The sequence below is a fragment of the Nannobrachium achirus genome, assembly GCF_963921795.1.
Source record: "Nannobrachium achirus genome assembly, chromosome: 8".
Taxonomy (NCBI): domain Eukaryota; kingdom Metazoa; phylum Chordata; class Actinopteri; order Myctophiformes; family Myctophidae; genus Nannobrachium; species Nannobrachium achirus.
The window spans coordinates 26194558-26211454 of record NC_137817.1 but is presented as its reverse complement, the minus strand read 5'-3'; the positions used below and the strand labels follow the sequence as shown (position 1 = coordinate 26211454).

Genomic DNA, 16897 nt, shown 5'->3' with positions numbered 1-16897 from the left:
GTCTTCGACTTCAGCCTCAGTCCTCCACTGACCACTGTGATCTCTCCTCAAAAAAGGTTTGAGGACCAGTGGTGTGCACATGCAGCAGTGGCCAACAGGCGGCGGTAGCGACATCTCTAACTCAAACCGACGAAGAACCGTCTCACGCATCCATCCAGGCAGCCAGCCTCTCGTCGTCAGTCCGTTTATGCTAACCGAGAGTCCGTAGAAAGCACAACTATGGAGGACGCCAAAAACAAAGAGAAAAAGCAGAGCGAGAAGACGGAGGAGAAGGACAAGGAGAAGGACAAGGACAAGGCACCCGCGGGAAAGGATAAGGACAAGAAGGAGGAACAAGAACTGGTGAGAATGGGTCTGTTTTTTGTGAATCCCTCGTTGAATAAGATAGAAGCTAGCTGGTGTGCTTTTTGCCTGAGTCACTGCTCCTCTGTTCTTTACGACATGGAGGAGCAGGCCTCTGTCATTCAACACACTCAACAACACTAGAGCACGTTTACTTCCAACACACCTGTCTCGTATGGTCCTCTCTAAGGTCTCTGAATAAAGTCCTATGATAAACTGCTGTGTTTGCAAGTCATGCTGCTGCTTGTTGTGTGCAACAACTCCACTTAGAGCTAACGCTAACCCCAGTTAGCTAGCCACCGGCATGCTAATGTTGTGAGTGACTGTGTTAGACCAGAGTGACGTTTGCTGTCAATGTGGTTTCAAGATTTGTGTCTTAAAGTACGAAACATAATAATTAAAAACAAAAGTTTGCTGTTCCTCAACTTTGTAGCAACTGTAAAACAACAATATATACAATAAAGAATGGTAGCAAATGCTATAAAATACAGTGACAAATAATAAAACATAGCAGCAGAAGAAGGATTTTCATAAAAAGGCGCATAGTATGTACATTGGTCGTAGTTTGTGTTTAGCTTGATTGAATACTTTATTAGAAGTTTGCATGGGAAAAGGTATAGGACAGTACATTTCACTGATACAAGGTCAACTAAAAAGATAAAGACCACAAGAAAGCTGTTAGGCTTGTTTGCATTGCGTGCATTGTATTTAATCTGATATTCTGCGGTTTATTGTAACTTGTGTTTCTGTCTACTTCCTGCGACAAATTATTTTGTATCAATATTATTATTGTTAGCACTTAACAGTCTGCGGTGCATGCCACACCAACACTCCATTGCTTGTAACCATGTGTGAGTGAGTGACAAAATAAACCACCTTGAATCTTGATGTCAAACTACTCAATTTAGTTGGCTTCTTTCTAGCAATGAAGCACTACCTGGTTGAAATCAACTGGCAGCTAAAGACTTCCTTGTGTCCATTGCTTGTTTATGATCCGTGATGATCTCTTCTCTTCTCAGTCTGAGGAAGACAAACAGCTACAGGATGATTTGGAGCTGATGGTAGAGAGACTAAGTGTGAGTATCACAATTAAATTACAATCACAAACGACATAACATCTTCACTGGGGGGGGGGGGGGGGGGGGGGGGGGTCCTGCTGAAAATGTCACTGTGAAGCCTTCATGGGTTTGCTAGATTAGATTTATAATGTCGTTACACTTGGTGAAAATAACATAAGCATAAACATGCCTCCTTCTTCCCCATTGACAACATGCTGACAGGAAACGGACACATCTTTGCACCGTCCTGCCCTTGAGGAACTACGCAGACTGATCCGCTCCTCCACCACGTCCATGACCTCAGTTCCCAAGCCCCTCAAGTTCCTGCGCCCACACTATGGAAAACTCAAGGAGATCTATGAGGGCATGCCAGATGGAGAGAACAAGGTGAGCTGACACCGGTTTGGCAAGCAGTTAGAGGTCAAGTGTCCTACGCAGGGAAACTTCGACACATTGCTCAGGGCTGGAACCGTACCTGGGAGCATTGAGTCCTAGGCAGGCCCACTAGCAACTCAGCTATGGCCTATAGCAGTGGTTCTCAACCTTTTCAGGCCGCGACCCCCAAAAGAATCATATTTTAACTGGGGACCCCCCACCCCACCCTGACGAGCACTAAGAGGAGGCATTACATTTTGTATAACACGGTTCTATTATGAAAATAGCAGATCTACATGCTCACAACGCCTCGCAACGCGAGGCATTGTGAGCATGTAGATCGGCTATTTTCACGAATTCTGCCTCTAATAGTCCTATTTGACAATTTGGACACTGTTACATGTTACAAAGGGTTAGGGTTAGGGTTTAACTAGTTCACAGCCAAATCGCCTTCCATCGCCATTTTGAGGAGGGTGAGGCAGCCAGATCACCAAACGTCGCCTTGGGGATCATTTTCTGATCATTTTGGTATTTTTTTGACATTTTTTGAGCTATAAATGACCTTTCTAGCTTAATTTTAGTCTAAAGTTACATATTCGAAGGAAGTGACATCATCGATGACGTGACCCGGAAGTCGTTCGGCCATAACATAGAATGGGCCTTTTTACAGCATTGAATGTTGACGTTTTTCTTATCAAACTTTACCATATCTAGACCGATTTTCATTCGGAAAAAAATGGCTGGACTGACAGATTGGTCACTCAAGAGCAAAAACGAGTGTAAATGGCGTGTGCACGACGTTCGGATCGTGTTTTATAGCTCCCGTTCGGCGGACCGGGAGACATAATGGCCGCCAATGGGCGCCGCCATTATGGGTCTACTGCTGTCCACTCGCTAGTCCAGACTCTAGGAGATTATCGTTGGGCACACTCTAGTGGATAGTACTAGTACTACATTTTACAACAATATGATCCCTGTTGGGTTAGATTAAAGCTAACTTGGAAATTAATAAAATTCCTGGCAGTATAGGCGCACAAGCCTATTGTAAATGGCTGGGAGAGAGTTAATTGTCACTTTATAAATGTGCAGATATCTATACACTCATACTGCATGTTCTTTTTGAGTGGTGGTCACACCGTCTCCTATACGTGGCCGTGTGTGTGGGTATGTATGCGTCCGTCCGTCCGTCCGTCCGTGTCTGTATGTAGCCTGCAGTACCTTTTCTGACCACACATGTTAAGGGAGGGGCGCTGTTGTTCAGACTCACATTCACACACACACACATACACACACACACACGCACGCACGCACACACACACACACGCAGCCTCCACCGCTCAGTTCACACAAGTGTGATTTTTTTTTTACTGTTTAGTGAGAAAACAGTGTTTCAAATTAATCAAATCATCTGGGGCCCCCCCAAAATAATTTGGGGACCCCCCTGGCGGTCCCAACCCACAGGTTGAGAAACACTGGCCTATAGCAGCTATAGAGGAATAACAGTAAATCAGACCATTATAGATTTGAAATCCATTATAAAAAAATATTGATTTTAAATAAAACATACATTTTGGGGATACATGTATGCAGTAGAAAACTTGAGGGTCTACTGAGTTAATTGATTGTGTTGCTTGTGTGCTGCAGCGTTTCTGTGCTGATGTGGCGTCAGTTCTGGCCATGACCATGAGCGGTGAGAGGGAGTGTCTGAAGTATCGTCTGCTGGGCTCGCAGGAGGAGCTGGCTTCATGGGGGCACGAATATGTCAGGTAGGACAAAGGAAAGGGGCTCCATCATCTGTGAAGGGACACGCCATTTACTGTGCAGTGTGGTGGACAGTAATGAAGTAACATGACTTGAGTACAATTAACATTTTTGGAGCTTTTTTTTAATACTTTATTTTACTATTCAGACCAAGGTAGCATTTCATAAATATACCAACTGTGTTCAGTTCTGTGTCAACACAATTTATTTACAAAATGTTTTACAATATTGACAAGAAAAATCTGAGGTGGCCCTTGAATAAAAGGAGAAAAAATTGGACTTAAAGCAGCTTCATCTTGCATGTTCTATATTTTTATCTACATCAACTGGAGAGGCTCTTCTCTGAATACTTGTTCTCTTTGGCAGGCACCTGGCTGGCGAGGTGGCCAAGGAGTGGCAGGAGATTGAGGAAAATGACAAGACACAGCAGGAGACGCTGCTAAAGCTGGTGAAAGAGATCGTACCGTACAACATGGCCCACAATGCCGAGCACGAGGCCTGCGACCTCCTGATGGAGGTCGAGAGGCTGGACATGCTGGAGAACTATATAGACGATAACGCCTACGCCAAGGTCTGCCTCTACCTCACCAGGTATGTTCATTGTAGGCACACTGCTTCATGAGAAATGTTCTCAAAGGCACAGGTCTTCCAACTCGGGGTTCGCTACTGACACTGCTAGTGGTCCACAGAGCTTTTATATAAGGGTTCCCTCAAAAAATAAAGCTAGACGCTATATTCAAATTGAGCTTTTAGCACAACTATGGATTCAACAACAAGTATTCAAGTAGATTAAAGACATCTGATCTGGGACCTTTTTTTTGCCTAGAAGGGGAATTCTATACATAGCTCCGCGTTGCGAGCTTGTAGATCGTCTATTGTTACTATTTCTAAATTATTATTTTTATTTATGTAATTTATTTTTTTAATGTATAAAATCATATATATTTTATTTTTTAATCTTTTGAAATGTATACCGGTATATATTTTTGATGTAGTAATGTAGGAAAAGAAAATTACATTTAAAAATAAAGTCTGAAAAATCGGTCCGTGACCCGACCCGACCCACTTTTTGGGAAACAGTTGTATACAGTATACATTGTCTGACATCCCTAACTTGATGAATCTCACTTCCAGCTGTGTGAGCTACGTCCCCGAGCCAGAGAACTCTGCACTGCTTAAAAGTTCCCTGAACATCTTCAGGAAGTTCAACCGCTACCCTGAGGCCCTGCGCTTGGCCCTTATGCTCAATGATGTGGAGCTGGTGGAGAACATCTTCACCTCCTGCAAGGACATGTAAGCCCTGGAGAAGACAATGGTGGCGTTTCCATAAAGCCTCTTAATGCACATTTAAGGCTTATTTGCAAAATCTTTTTATGGAGACACTTCAAAATGCGAATAAACTTTCATTATCCGCAAAAAAAAAATTATCCGCTTGGAGGTGGTGGATTTTGAGGCTTTATCGAATAAACTAAATGCGCATTTGTGAATGGAAAAGGGTCAGACAATAAATGCGAATAGATTATGACGTTCTGGGACCATATCGTCCTCCAATTTAACACTTTCCCCTGCCGCTTAACGTTCGTTTTAGCCCACAAAACAAACCGGTAGTTTGTTACACACGGAGTGACACAGACCGTGTGTAAATTCCTCCCGTTTTCACCTCCCGGAGTCAAGCCATCCGTGGCTAACCCTTCCTCATCACACGGTGTTGCGTGCCAAAAGTGGCCGATCTACAAGCTCACAGCAGCTCGCATCCGCGTCTCCGCGCCGCGTTGTGAGCTTGCAGATCGGCCACCTTCCAGAGGACGCTGAAACTTGCAGGATGAGCACTGTGCAGCGACCGATCAGCAGTCAGACGTGCAGTGCTCATGTTCGGTCTGAAAAAATCAGCCCGATCAAAATCAGCCCGATCAACTCATGTGACCGTCGCTAATTCGAATGACACCCGCAAATGGAAACATGCTAAGTTCGCTTTATCTTAATGCGTATTTCTGATAATTCGCTTTCCTAATTCGAATATGTCTATGGAAACATGGCTAATGTTCATCCTAATCAAGATGAATTGAGGCAAATGTGTGGTCCCCTGTCAGAAATGTTTGAGCAGTAGTGAAGGGAAATGTAAGAAGTTGGGTGTAACCCTGACTGTGCCACCGTTTAATTTTAGACCATGTTGCATATTCAGAAGCAGACATCCTGTTTTGCTTAAGCTCTTAACGTTTTGCATTTTCATGAAAAGTTAGAAAAGAAACATGTCAAATAACAGGAAGGTACAGAGTCAAATTAAAATATGCAATGTCCAGACCAATATACATGATGTGCAATTCAAGTTAAATGATCCCCTACTTCTGCTGGGAAATTTGGATTTGCACTCGATTTGCAGTCTGTCCATCTGTGGAGCATGTCTTCTATACATAAGGCATGGGTTGTACTTAAACCTTTTCGGTTTTGGACCCAAAAGTGAAAAGAAATGTGCATACACACTATGTATAGAATATTGTATATTGTACTATCAAATCACATTCACAGCCATATTCTTATCAAATCATATTCACAGCCATATTCTTTTTTTTAATGGGCTTATACATATATGTTACCCCCACCACCATTGCTCAGACCATCAACCCTAACACCAACATTTATATTTGAAATTATTTAGCTGACCTGTGTTTTAATATTTACGTAATGACCTCACAGTAGGTACAATACTTTAAAAACTTTTAAAGATTCCCAGTGAGGAAACTTGGAGCATTAGATATAAATTGGATGTGTTTATACTTTGCAGTGTTATTCAGAAGGAGATGGCTTTCATGCTGGGTCGTCACGGAATGTTCCTGGAGCTTAATGAAGACGTGGAGGACTACGAGGACCTGACGGAAATCATGTCCAATGTTCAACTCAACAGTAATTTCTTGGCCCTGGCCAGAGAGGTAGGAAACAATAAGCGTGGACATGATGACTGTTCTTGAGTGTCTAACCTTCTCTCAAGGGGTAATGGTTTGGGAACATGAGCAGGAGATGAAGGATAATAATTCTAGCAAAGGATTTTTCTTATCTGTGATGGAGCACATCTCTCTCCATGTCTCTGTAATATAATGTGTGTCTCACTCGTCCTCCCCTTACCCAGTTGGACATCATGGAACCTAAAGTCCCTGACGACATCTACAAAACCCATCTGGAAAACAACAGTGAGTTGCTGCTAAGATGTTTGTCTTGTCTTTTGAACACACAATGAATCAGTACGATCATTACAATTTGCAGTTACGCTTACTTTTATTGCATTTGGCTTGCATTGCTCTGAAAACATGCTAAATAATAGCAACAAGTGTTATTTCAGAGCACTGCAGCAATACATTCGTGCCAATCACCATCACAATCACCATTGTCGTGTGTGTCAGGGTTTGGAGGCAGCGGTTCTCAGGTGGATTCAGCTCGCATGAACTTGGCCTCATCCTTCGTCAACGGTTTTGTGAACGCCGCCTTCGGTCAGGACAAGCTGCTCACAGACGATGGCAACAAGTGGCTGTATAAGAACAAGGACCATGGTGAGGGGGCACTCAACATTCACTAACTTTTTTTGTTGTTATCCATGTGGATGCTATCCTCCACCTTCCTCACATCCAGGACCTGAAATTATATTTTCAAAATGGAGGAATTCTCCCCTTGTATGCTTTACATGGGATACTCTTGGGGAATACTGCATATTATGCTTAACTGTTGGTCTTACATGGTCTGTTCAGGTTGCATTTTGTCGCTCTGCTCCAATTTAACGTGTGTGATTGTGACTAATGTTCTATACACTACTACTTGGAAAGTCAGAATACACAAGGGACAAAGATGCAAAGTTCATAATAATAATGTGAAAAAGATCATTGTCACAGACACATAAGAGAAACGGAGATGGATGGGAACTAAAGAACCAGGTAGACACACTATGTGGAAGGGGGGAGAATAATGGAGACAGAACACAGCCTTTTGTAGAAAAGAAAAGTAGAGACGTACCCACCAGTCATTCTTTTTTTAAAGAGCAGGATTCCCTTCACATAATGTATTTACATTTTAAGGCTGATTGATTTATACATCATCATACAATGGTGTCAACAGTGCCATATGATGAGGTATAATTAAGCAGACATATTTTTACACACCACTGAAGAGGGAATGGGGTGGCGCCAGTCAGTAGTACCGAATCCTGCGTTCATGATACATGTACCTTTGCGTGAATACATTTAAATGTGCGCAATTAGTGTAAAACTGCATAGAAAGTGCATTCCTATTTAAATTTTGACCACCTATGACTTTATGTGTGTTTGTGTGGCTCAATATCGGTTTATTGTGTATTTGTGTTGACAGGCATGTTGAGTGCTGCAGCCTCCTTGGGTATGATTCTACTGTGGGATGTGGACGGTGGTCTGACACAAATAGACAAATACCTCTACTCTTCTGAGGACTACATCAAGGTAAAGTGCTGGCCAGAATTGTTGTTATAATTAGTACTACGGAATCAGAATCAAGTCAGGTTCAAATGTGTTGTTACATGTAAGAGATTTGACTTGAGCCCCCTTTCCACTGCAAGGTGGAACCAGAACGTATAGGGAACCTGAACCATTAGCCAGTAGCTATGCCCCTCCCCTAAAACCTTTTGTCCAATGCTAGCTTAGCAACCGGCAGCTTGCCAAGGCTGTTGCCAAGGCAAACCTTGGCAAGCAGGAAGTTATTCTAAGCTAGCATTGGACAAAAGCTTTTTGGGAGGGGCATAGCTGCTGGCTAATTATTTGGTTCAGGTTCGGCCCGAAGATGAGGTTCCTGGAACCTTTTTTCGGTCCTGCTCCTGAGGTAGAACTAAACTTGAGTTCTGGGAACCTATGGGCGGGGCCAGCAGTGCTGCTCCTCTTTTTTGGGACCTTCCCAGTTAGTTCTGGTTACGGTATATGGAAATGTTGGTCCCGGAACTTCACGGGGTCTTGAAAGTTCTTGGTTCTGGAAAGTTCTAGTTCTGGGTGGGCCCTACAGTGGAAATTGGGTTTTGGTTTTTGCTTCTAATACAGAAAATCAAAGTACGATTTAAGGAAATATAAATCTAAAAGGTTAAATCAGATCAAAATGTTGTATACACAACATTATGAAGTATACATTTAAAATTGTTATGAGAAGCCCCTAACCTCACTTAAATGGTGTATCTTGTGTGTGCAGTCTGGTGCTCTCCTGGCCTGTGGTATAGTCAACTCTGGCGTCAGGAATGAGTGTGACCCCGCCCTGGCTCTACTGTCAGACTATGTCCTGCACAACAGCAACGTCATGAGGATAGGAGCCATCTTTGGGTGAGGAAGAAACCCTGTCTTGATCTGACATCGATATTATGTATGCGATTGCGAGGGTTAGAAATACCATGGATGACGCCTGGCAGAACAATCAATGAATCTGAAACATTAACTTTATTGACATTTTAGGAATAATATTTGAGAGGCTATTTTCATTATTGATAAACCTAAAACCTGTATTTGATTGTTCTTTTATTATTATTTTACATTTCTTTATCATTCTATTATAAAATGAACAAAACTGTCATTCCGTCCAACCTCATCCATCTTTCTTCCCACTGACTGGCCAACTGGTCTGAATTTGCACATTGGAACATCCCTTGCCATATGCTGGGAGTGTGGATGCTGTTTATTTGCATTTTAGTCGCGGTCCCATAGCCCGGACAGACGGTGGGTGGAAATGGTTGTACTCACGCTCATGGGAGCAGCTGCTATATACACACAACGGCAGAGAGAATGCCAGTAGAGGGAGAAAGCTGGCTCAAATTAATGGTGCAAAGTTACAAACGCATTGTGCAGAATCAAATCATCAGTTGTGTCAGTTAAGACCCACAGTAGCACTCAGTGTGATACACAGTGATAACCAATTGTAGTAGTTGGTATGGTATAAACTAGTATGGTAAATGAAGTGAAATTAATACTATTACCTGTCTTGCTAAGCCAGCCATGATCATTCCTTTCATTTTCTCATAGGTGCAAATCTAAATGGCACATGGAATAGTTTCCTCTGTACTGGTAAATGTATTATTTGATATGTTGTAAGTTGTAGTGGAAGCTGGGAAGTGTTGGTATCGTCTTCCCATTACCGACGGTATTGCGGTAATTACGGCATCCCTGTATCTATTAATTAAGGTTTGGCGATAAGCCAAAATATTCCAATCGAGTTATACTTCCCCGTACAGCACAGAGGGTCTTAAAAGGAGCAGATCTACAAGCTCACAACACGTCGCGTCCGCGTCGCGTTCTGAGCTTGTAGATCTGTGCAGTGTCGGGTTACTATAGTAACGTGTCTACTGGGACTTTTCAGACACGGTACGCTCTGTGTGAACAAACCAGATCGTTACTGTTATTCTGTAAACTGCACGTCTCAAATCACATTGATTGAGTGGTGATATAAACATAAAGACAAGTTTTAGTTACCAGACTTGACAGAAAAGGTTGTAAAATTGCCGACAGGGCACACACGCTCCTGCAATTGCAATCAGCGAGGTGGTGGAAAAATTAAAAGCTAGCGTCTAGCGCTAGTTTCCTTTTTGTTTTTAGTCCTCGCGCTCCGCCCGTATGAATGAAAGGTATAAACATAAACATACAGCACAAACATGTGGTACGCGGCCCAGAGCAGAGCGGCATGGAGCCCATGCAGTCCTCGCTTCTCCCCCGTTTTAAAACTCGCTTGCTCTCAATAAAAAATAGCCTATTTTTTGTCTTTTTTGACCGTGGTAAGGACCCTGACACCCGCGGTAGGCCGTGGTATACCGCAGTACGGCACTTACCGTCCCCAGCCCTATATTTGACCTTCTGGTCTCCTTTGTATTTCAGACTTGGCCTGGCCTACGCTGGCTCCAACAGAGAGGATGTTCTCTCACTGCTTCTCCCCGTCATGGGAGACTCAAAATCCAGCATGGAGGTGAGCTCTACTAGTTGATATGCACATTGGTTAACTACTATACCCTATGTTTTCCCACACCATCTGTAAGACAATAGCCTACTGAACATACACAGTAAAAACGTCAATGTAAATTTTACTCTTGAGATTGTAGAAATGTAACCAAAGGCTCCCATGAGGCTTACTTGGCTGGGGGACATGAGGTGAAATATGACACTATTGTCCTTTTTATAGCAGGCCTAACTCACAATACAGCACCTCGTGATGTGTTTGAGTGTGTAGATCGGTTGTACATCTGCGTTAATATCACAGATGATCTCAACCTGCCTTTTGTGTACTTGTGACCTGCAGGTAGCAGGTGTGACAGCCCTAGCATGTGGTATGATCGCGGTGGGGTCGTGTAATGGAGACGTGACCTCCACCATCGTCCAGACCATCATGGAGAAGAGCGAGCAGGAGCTCAAAGACACATACGCCCGCTGGTTGCCACTGGGCCTGGGACTCAACCATCTCGGTGAGAGGAGCCAGTGCTTTACTGGTCTTAGTCATTTCTATTCAGTTACCTGTACTTGAGCTCTGGAAGTTGCTATGCAGATAATAGACTTTTGAAGGGAGATGGACCGAGAAGCAGATATCCGTTGGTAATATGAATTTCTATAGAGGTTTAGCTAAGAGTGTGTGTGTGTGTGTGTGTGTGTGTGTGTGTGTGTGTGTGTGTGTGTGTGTGTGTGTGTGTGTGTGTGTGTGTGTGTGTGTGTGTGTGTGTGTGTGTGTGTGAGATGATGATGATATTATGCTAGTTCATCACACTGGCACATTGGTAACCTTCAATGGCTTTGTCTTGGCAGCTCATCCCTTAACAAACTATTGTCATTGTCTGGTGTTCAGGTAAAGGAGAGGCGATTGAAACCACTCTGGCAGCACTACAGGTTGTACCTGAACCCTTCCGCAGCTTTGCCAACACACTTGTGGACATCTGTGCCTACGCCGGTCAGTCTCACACATCAACATACCTTCAGACATCACACCACCGGCATATTCAAACAATTGCATTCACACTAGGGCTGACACACATTGACATACACACACAGCTGTACACACAAACAGACAAATTAATACATAGTCATGGAGATGGATAATGTTCACTCAAAATTGCACTGACATTTCTGACGTAATTTTCACACATATCATACATGTGTCTGTGACTTCAGGCTCCTTGTCTAAATCTGTCTGATTGAATTCATATTCCTTATTTCTGTGTTCTCCTATTATCTCTCCCCTCTCTCCCTCTTACCTCCCCTCACTCCTTCCCACTCATACCCCCTCCACCCAGGCTCTGGTAATGTGTTGAAGGTGCAACAGCTGCTCCACATCTGTAGTGAACACTATGAGGCCAAGGAACGGGAAGAACAAGAGAAGGACAAGAAAGACAAGAAGGACAAAGAGAAGAAGGAGAGTACTGCTGACATGGGCTCCCATCAGGTATAGACATATGGACACATACGGTCTGCTGTTGTGTTGTGTGTAGTTACTAGTCGGCAATGGCTAACTTTTCAACTCCCAGAGAGAGCCCACAATATCATTTCTCACATTTTCTTTCTTTAACCATAATAGCTAGAGCTACTGGACATAATAGCTTGCTACCTAAGCTAACGGTTCACCAACCGTTTGTTTGTTTGTTTTGGAGGATATAAAGGAAACTGAATGTTGAATGTAAACCATCTTGAAATAATTATTCTATACAATAATGTCTAGAATAGACTAGGTCTATGATAGTCACAGAATGAACCATCACACAAGACTCTTGTTTTAATTATTGTAGTCTGATGTAAACTCAGAAATATCTATCTTAAATAACAGGAGAAAATGAAATAAAAATGTAAGATGTGAGTGATGTCTTCTGTCGTTCTCTCAGGGTGTGGCTGTTCTTGGTATTGCGCTCATCGCCATGGGAGAGGAAATTGGAGCCGAGATGGCACTGCGGACATTCGGACACCTGGTCTGTATAGCAGAATTTCACTGGCTGATCACTGATCAATATATTAATCAGCTCCTCTTCTGTTTGTCCATGAATTAATCTGTTTAGTTTTTAGTTGTTATTTTACCTCAGTCACCAACTATCATTTTTTCCTTCTTGTCTGAGTTCCAGCATTATTGTCTGTTGTTTTCTCTCACATAATTTGTATTTTTATTTTTTTCAATTTCGTTCTGGCCTATTTTTATTTTGATCTTTATACCCCTTTATGACTCATTCACCTTGTTCATATTTCTTGCTGACCCTCTGATCATGTCCTCTCCTGCCTTTCTCCAGCTGCGATATGGTGAGCCCACCCTGAGGCGGGCAGTGCCCCTGGCCCTGGCCCTCATCTCTGTGTCCAACCCTCGCCTCAACATCCTGGACACACTCAGCAAGTTCTCCCACGACGCTGACCCTGAGGTCTCTCACAACTCCATCTTTGCCATGGGCATGGTGGGCAGTGGTAGGTAGAAAAGGGCACGAAATAGACATTAACTCATTCGATTTCTGTGAAAAGGAAGTAAATGTATTTTCTATTTCTGTGCACAATGATACTACTGGTGTATCGACACACACAGAACCTGTCTTTTTCCACCATGCTATGAACGTGGAATGTGTTTTGGCTGTTTAGATTGACAGGAGTCTGACGTGACCATGTGAACTAAACATAAGATTAACATCGTGCATCAAAGATCAGAGACACAGGACACGTAGTGTTCAAAATTACCAAGTTAATTTTATTTGGCACTGGAAGGAAAAGTAAAAGATTCCAGGTGGGGGAAACAAGTGACACTTAAGTGAGATTGAAGTATTTCTTATCGTGCTTTGTACTGAATGAGCACATTCAACTGCATTCTGCATCAGCAGGCCTATTCTCTGTAAACAACTTTTGAAAAGCCATTAGTCACTCGCACAAGTTGAAAAATGTTCAACTCAAGCGATTCAAAATATTGATTCAAGCAAAATGTCATGTCTGGTGTGAAAACAAAGGAGCCAACTCGTTCCCTGTTACTCAGGCAATGTGATTATTTTGATCATGTCCGGTGTGATCATATCGTCAGAGAGAGAATGAACAGCTATTGCTGGTGTTGCATGTATTTGCTTCATACAACACATTAATGGCAATAAACTTGAAAGAGCTTCTCCCCAAGGATCAAACGTTGATCCAAACAGTGACTTGTTTGCAACGATTCAAACAACTTAAATTATTTTTTATCTGTGGTGTGAATACACCTTAAACTAAAGACTACCGGTACTCCCCACTGGACAAAAAACAACAAACTATTGCAGAGTGACCATTATATTACTTGCATTATGTGGACCACTTTCTATGCAGAATATACTAACAATAATAATCGAATATATTTGATCAATTCAAATATCATTTCTGTGACAGCTTTTGACAGCTATTAATAGCACTTGTCTTTTACAAATGTATACAAATAACATTTACAAATTAAGCCTCCTCTTAGAGTGTCTGTCACACTGTGATTGCCATAGCAACTAGTGTAATTTCTGCATCTTGTCCCCAGGCACGAACAACGCCCGTCTGGCTGCCATGCTGCGACAGCTGGCACAGTACCACGCTAAAGACCCCAACAACCTCTTCATGGTCCGACTGGCACAGGTAAGTGTCAACTCTGTGTGTAAAGATTCAGTGTGTGTGCGTGCATGCATGTGTTTGGGAAATGTATGTATTTATACTCGGTGTGTATGCATACATGTTTCTTGAGTGTATGGCAGGGGTCTTGAACAGGGCGTCCGGGACTCCTAGGTGGTCCCCAGAGTTACTACAGGGGGTAACTCTTTTTTTTATATTAACCACTTGAACCCTAGCGTCCATATTCTGAGAACTTTTGCGAAAATAGCCGATCTACAAGCTCTGTGAGCTTGTAGATCTGCTATTTTCGGCAAAGAGGTTTGGTGTAGAGGGGAAATAGAGCAGACTTAGTACAGAGTAAAATGTCAAGTTTATTAGGTAATGACTGCTCAAGTGGTTAAATATCTGAAAACACAAATTTGACATGAATCCAAAATACACTGAGGATTTTGCTGTCGATGAAACTATATGGAATCTATGAAAAGGTTGTGGGGGTCCCTGCTTCATCTCTCTCTCAACTAAGGGGTCCTTGGCCTGAAAACTTTGAAGACTGCTAGTGTATGGCTTACAGCTCTCCCTTGTCTCTGCAGGGTCTGACTCACCTGGGTAAAGGGACATTGACCTTATGTCCGTACCACAGTGACCGGCAGCTGATGAGTCAGGTGGCCGTGGCCGGTCTACTCACCGTTCTCGTCTCCTTCCTCGACGTCAAGAACAGTTAGTCATTTTTACCTCTTTGGCCTCCTTACATTACTCCCTCTATCTCTACACAGCTCATGTGATATGTTTCCCTCTCGTGACATATTTAACTTTTCCCTCCGATGCCATTAAAGAATTAGAATTTCAAATAAATTATAGACAAACTAATTATTGGAACATAACACCAAATTGCCCATCTGTTGGTGTATTCGTCCATGACTTGGTAGTGTGGAAGTGTACTGTTCATTTTTATTGGGTTAATTAATGACCCCTCCTGTTCTCTCTGTGTTGCAGTAATCCTGGGGAAGTCTCACTATGTTCTCTATGGGCTGGTAGCAGCCATGCAGCCACGTATGCTTGTCACCTTCGACGAGGAGCTACGACCACTGCCCGTATCTGTCAGAGTCGGACAGGTACTGTAAGGCTGTTAATAAATGTCATAACTGGTCTGGTGGTGCTGGCTATTTGGATTTTGAGAAATGGCTCAAAATATTGTTTTACACACAAAAAGTTTGAGATTGCATCTTTAACTACATTGTGAATTAAAAGCTGGCACTCTCTGTCCCTGAGGACCAGAGTTGGGGAAACCTCTGTCTAGTAGTAATTGTGCTTAATGCTTCTGGGTTGACCACAGCATCTCATGAGGTTTCTAATAGAACTAGAGGGAAACTTGGGAAAATAACGGAATTCAAAGTACAGTATAGGTTTTAAGTGGTTTAGACTTTGGCTATTTTCAGACTATTCTGATTGAATTGATCAAAAAACCCTATTCATTGGTGGTTTGAAATTCAATTAAATCTAATGATGTGTCTGCAGATGAAAAAACAAAGCCTGGATATCACTAGAAAATAATTATGGACAATCAGGCTTAGGAAACAAATTATAATTGACTGCCTATTGATTGCAGTTTTTAACAAATCCTCTTTCTTTGTAATCTGTTCACAGGCTGTGGATGTAGTGGGCCAGGCAGGCAAGCCCAAGGCCATCACAGGTTTTCAGACCCACACAACACCAGTGCTGCTGGCTCATGGAGAACGGGCTGAACTGGCAACAGAGGAGTACCTCCCCGTAACCCCTATCCTGGAAGGCTTTGTCATCCTCCGCAAGAACCCAAACTATGAATCGTAGACGAAACACCTCTATTTCTCTCTCTCTCACACACACACACACACTCACACACACACACACACACACACACACACACACACACACACACACACACACACACACACACACACACACACACACAGCTCTTTGACCTTGTTCTTTATTTTGTTTTTGTTTTTTGTTACAGTGCTGTAAAAGTTTAAAATAAATAAAACTTAAGGTCCACTTGGTTGAATTTATCTGTTCTTGGCCTTCTTTCATGTCACTATTCAGTGTCTATAATGGTTTATATTATATTTAAGCCTGTCCCCTTTACTCTCCTATTATTAGTGGATCACTTGTTCAAATAAATCTTTTGAAGTCAAGTGTTGTGTTCATATTTTTTCCACTGTCTCTCTAACAGGAAAATGTGTAACTACTCTATATCATTCATATCAATTTCATTAAGGCAAAAACAAAAGTTAATTTTACTGTTTACAATTTTAGCAGGCGCGCTTAATCCAGAGCGATTTACGATAAGCAGGGACTGCACAAGGTAATACATCTAATGCATAGAAATGGTAATCAAACGTAGGTAGGCTAAACCTATCAATTAACAGTAGAATAACCAAAAAATAAAATGTTTCTAAGTTTGACTCAATGTTTTATTTAAATGATAGTCTAGACATTCACCTCCCTTACCAAAGTGGAGGACTAGGCAGTGGGTTTACAGCAACTTGTCTTTCATATGGTTCATACTGTACAGTGTACCGTATACAGAAGATCTCTGTGAAGCCTCTCCGGCTCTCCACATGGGAGGTGTTTGTAGGTCACTGATTATGGGGTAAACAATGCTATTGATTCATAAAAAGCACATACAGGATTTCTCAGCCCTGTGGCCCACAGTTGCAAAGAATATTACACTGTCCTTTGTCCCATTTCTTCCTCTGCCTTCAATGAACTTAAATGTGCTGTAAGTGATATTTCTTTGTTAAAATAAGTGTTTATGCTCTAATTTCCAATAGTGATCATTGT

General features: G+C 42.4%; 1 protein-coding gene across 1 annotated transcript; it reads left to right on the top strand.

The window, feature by feature from the left end:
* The first annotated feature begins 152 nt into the window (after nt 1-152).
* psmd2 (proteasome 26S subunit ubiquitin receptor, non-ATPase 2) lies at nt 153-16248 on the top strand. The gene is made up of 21 exons (XM_080732128.1): nt 153-342; nt 1362-1418; nt 1623-1787; nt 3420-3541; nt 3903-4127; nt 4671-4829; nt 6319-6463; nt 6661-6721; nt 6932-7078; nt 7887-7993; nt 8727-8854; nt 10394-10481; nt 10812-10974; nt 11349-11450; nt 11794-11942; nt 12376-12459; nt 12772-12940; nt 14010-14104; nt 14668-14794; nt 15071-15189; nt 15722-16248. The coding sequence occupies exons 1-21, from the start codon at nt 220-222 to the stop codon at nt 15902-15904; spliced, it is 2718 nt and encodes a 905-aa protein (XP_080588254.1). The 5' UTR covers nt 153-219; the 3' UTR covers nt 15905-16248.
* The last annotated feature ends 649 nt before the right edge of the window (nt 16249-16897 follow it).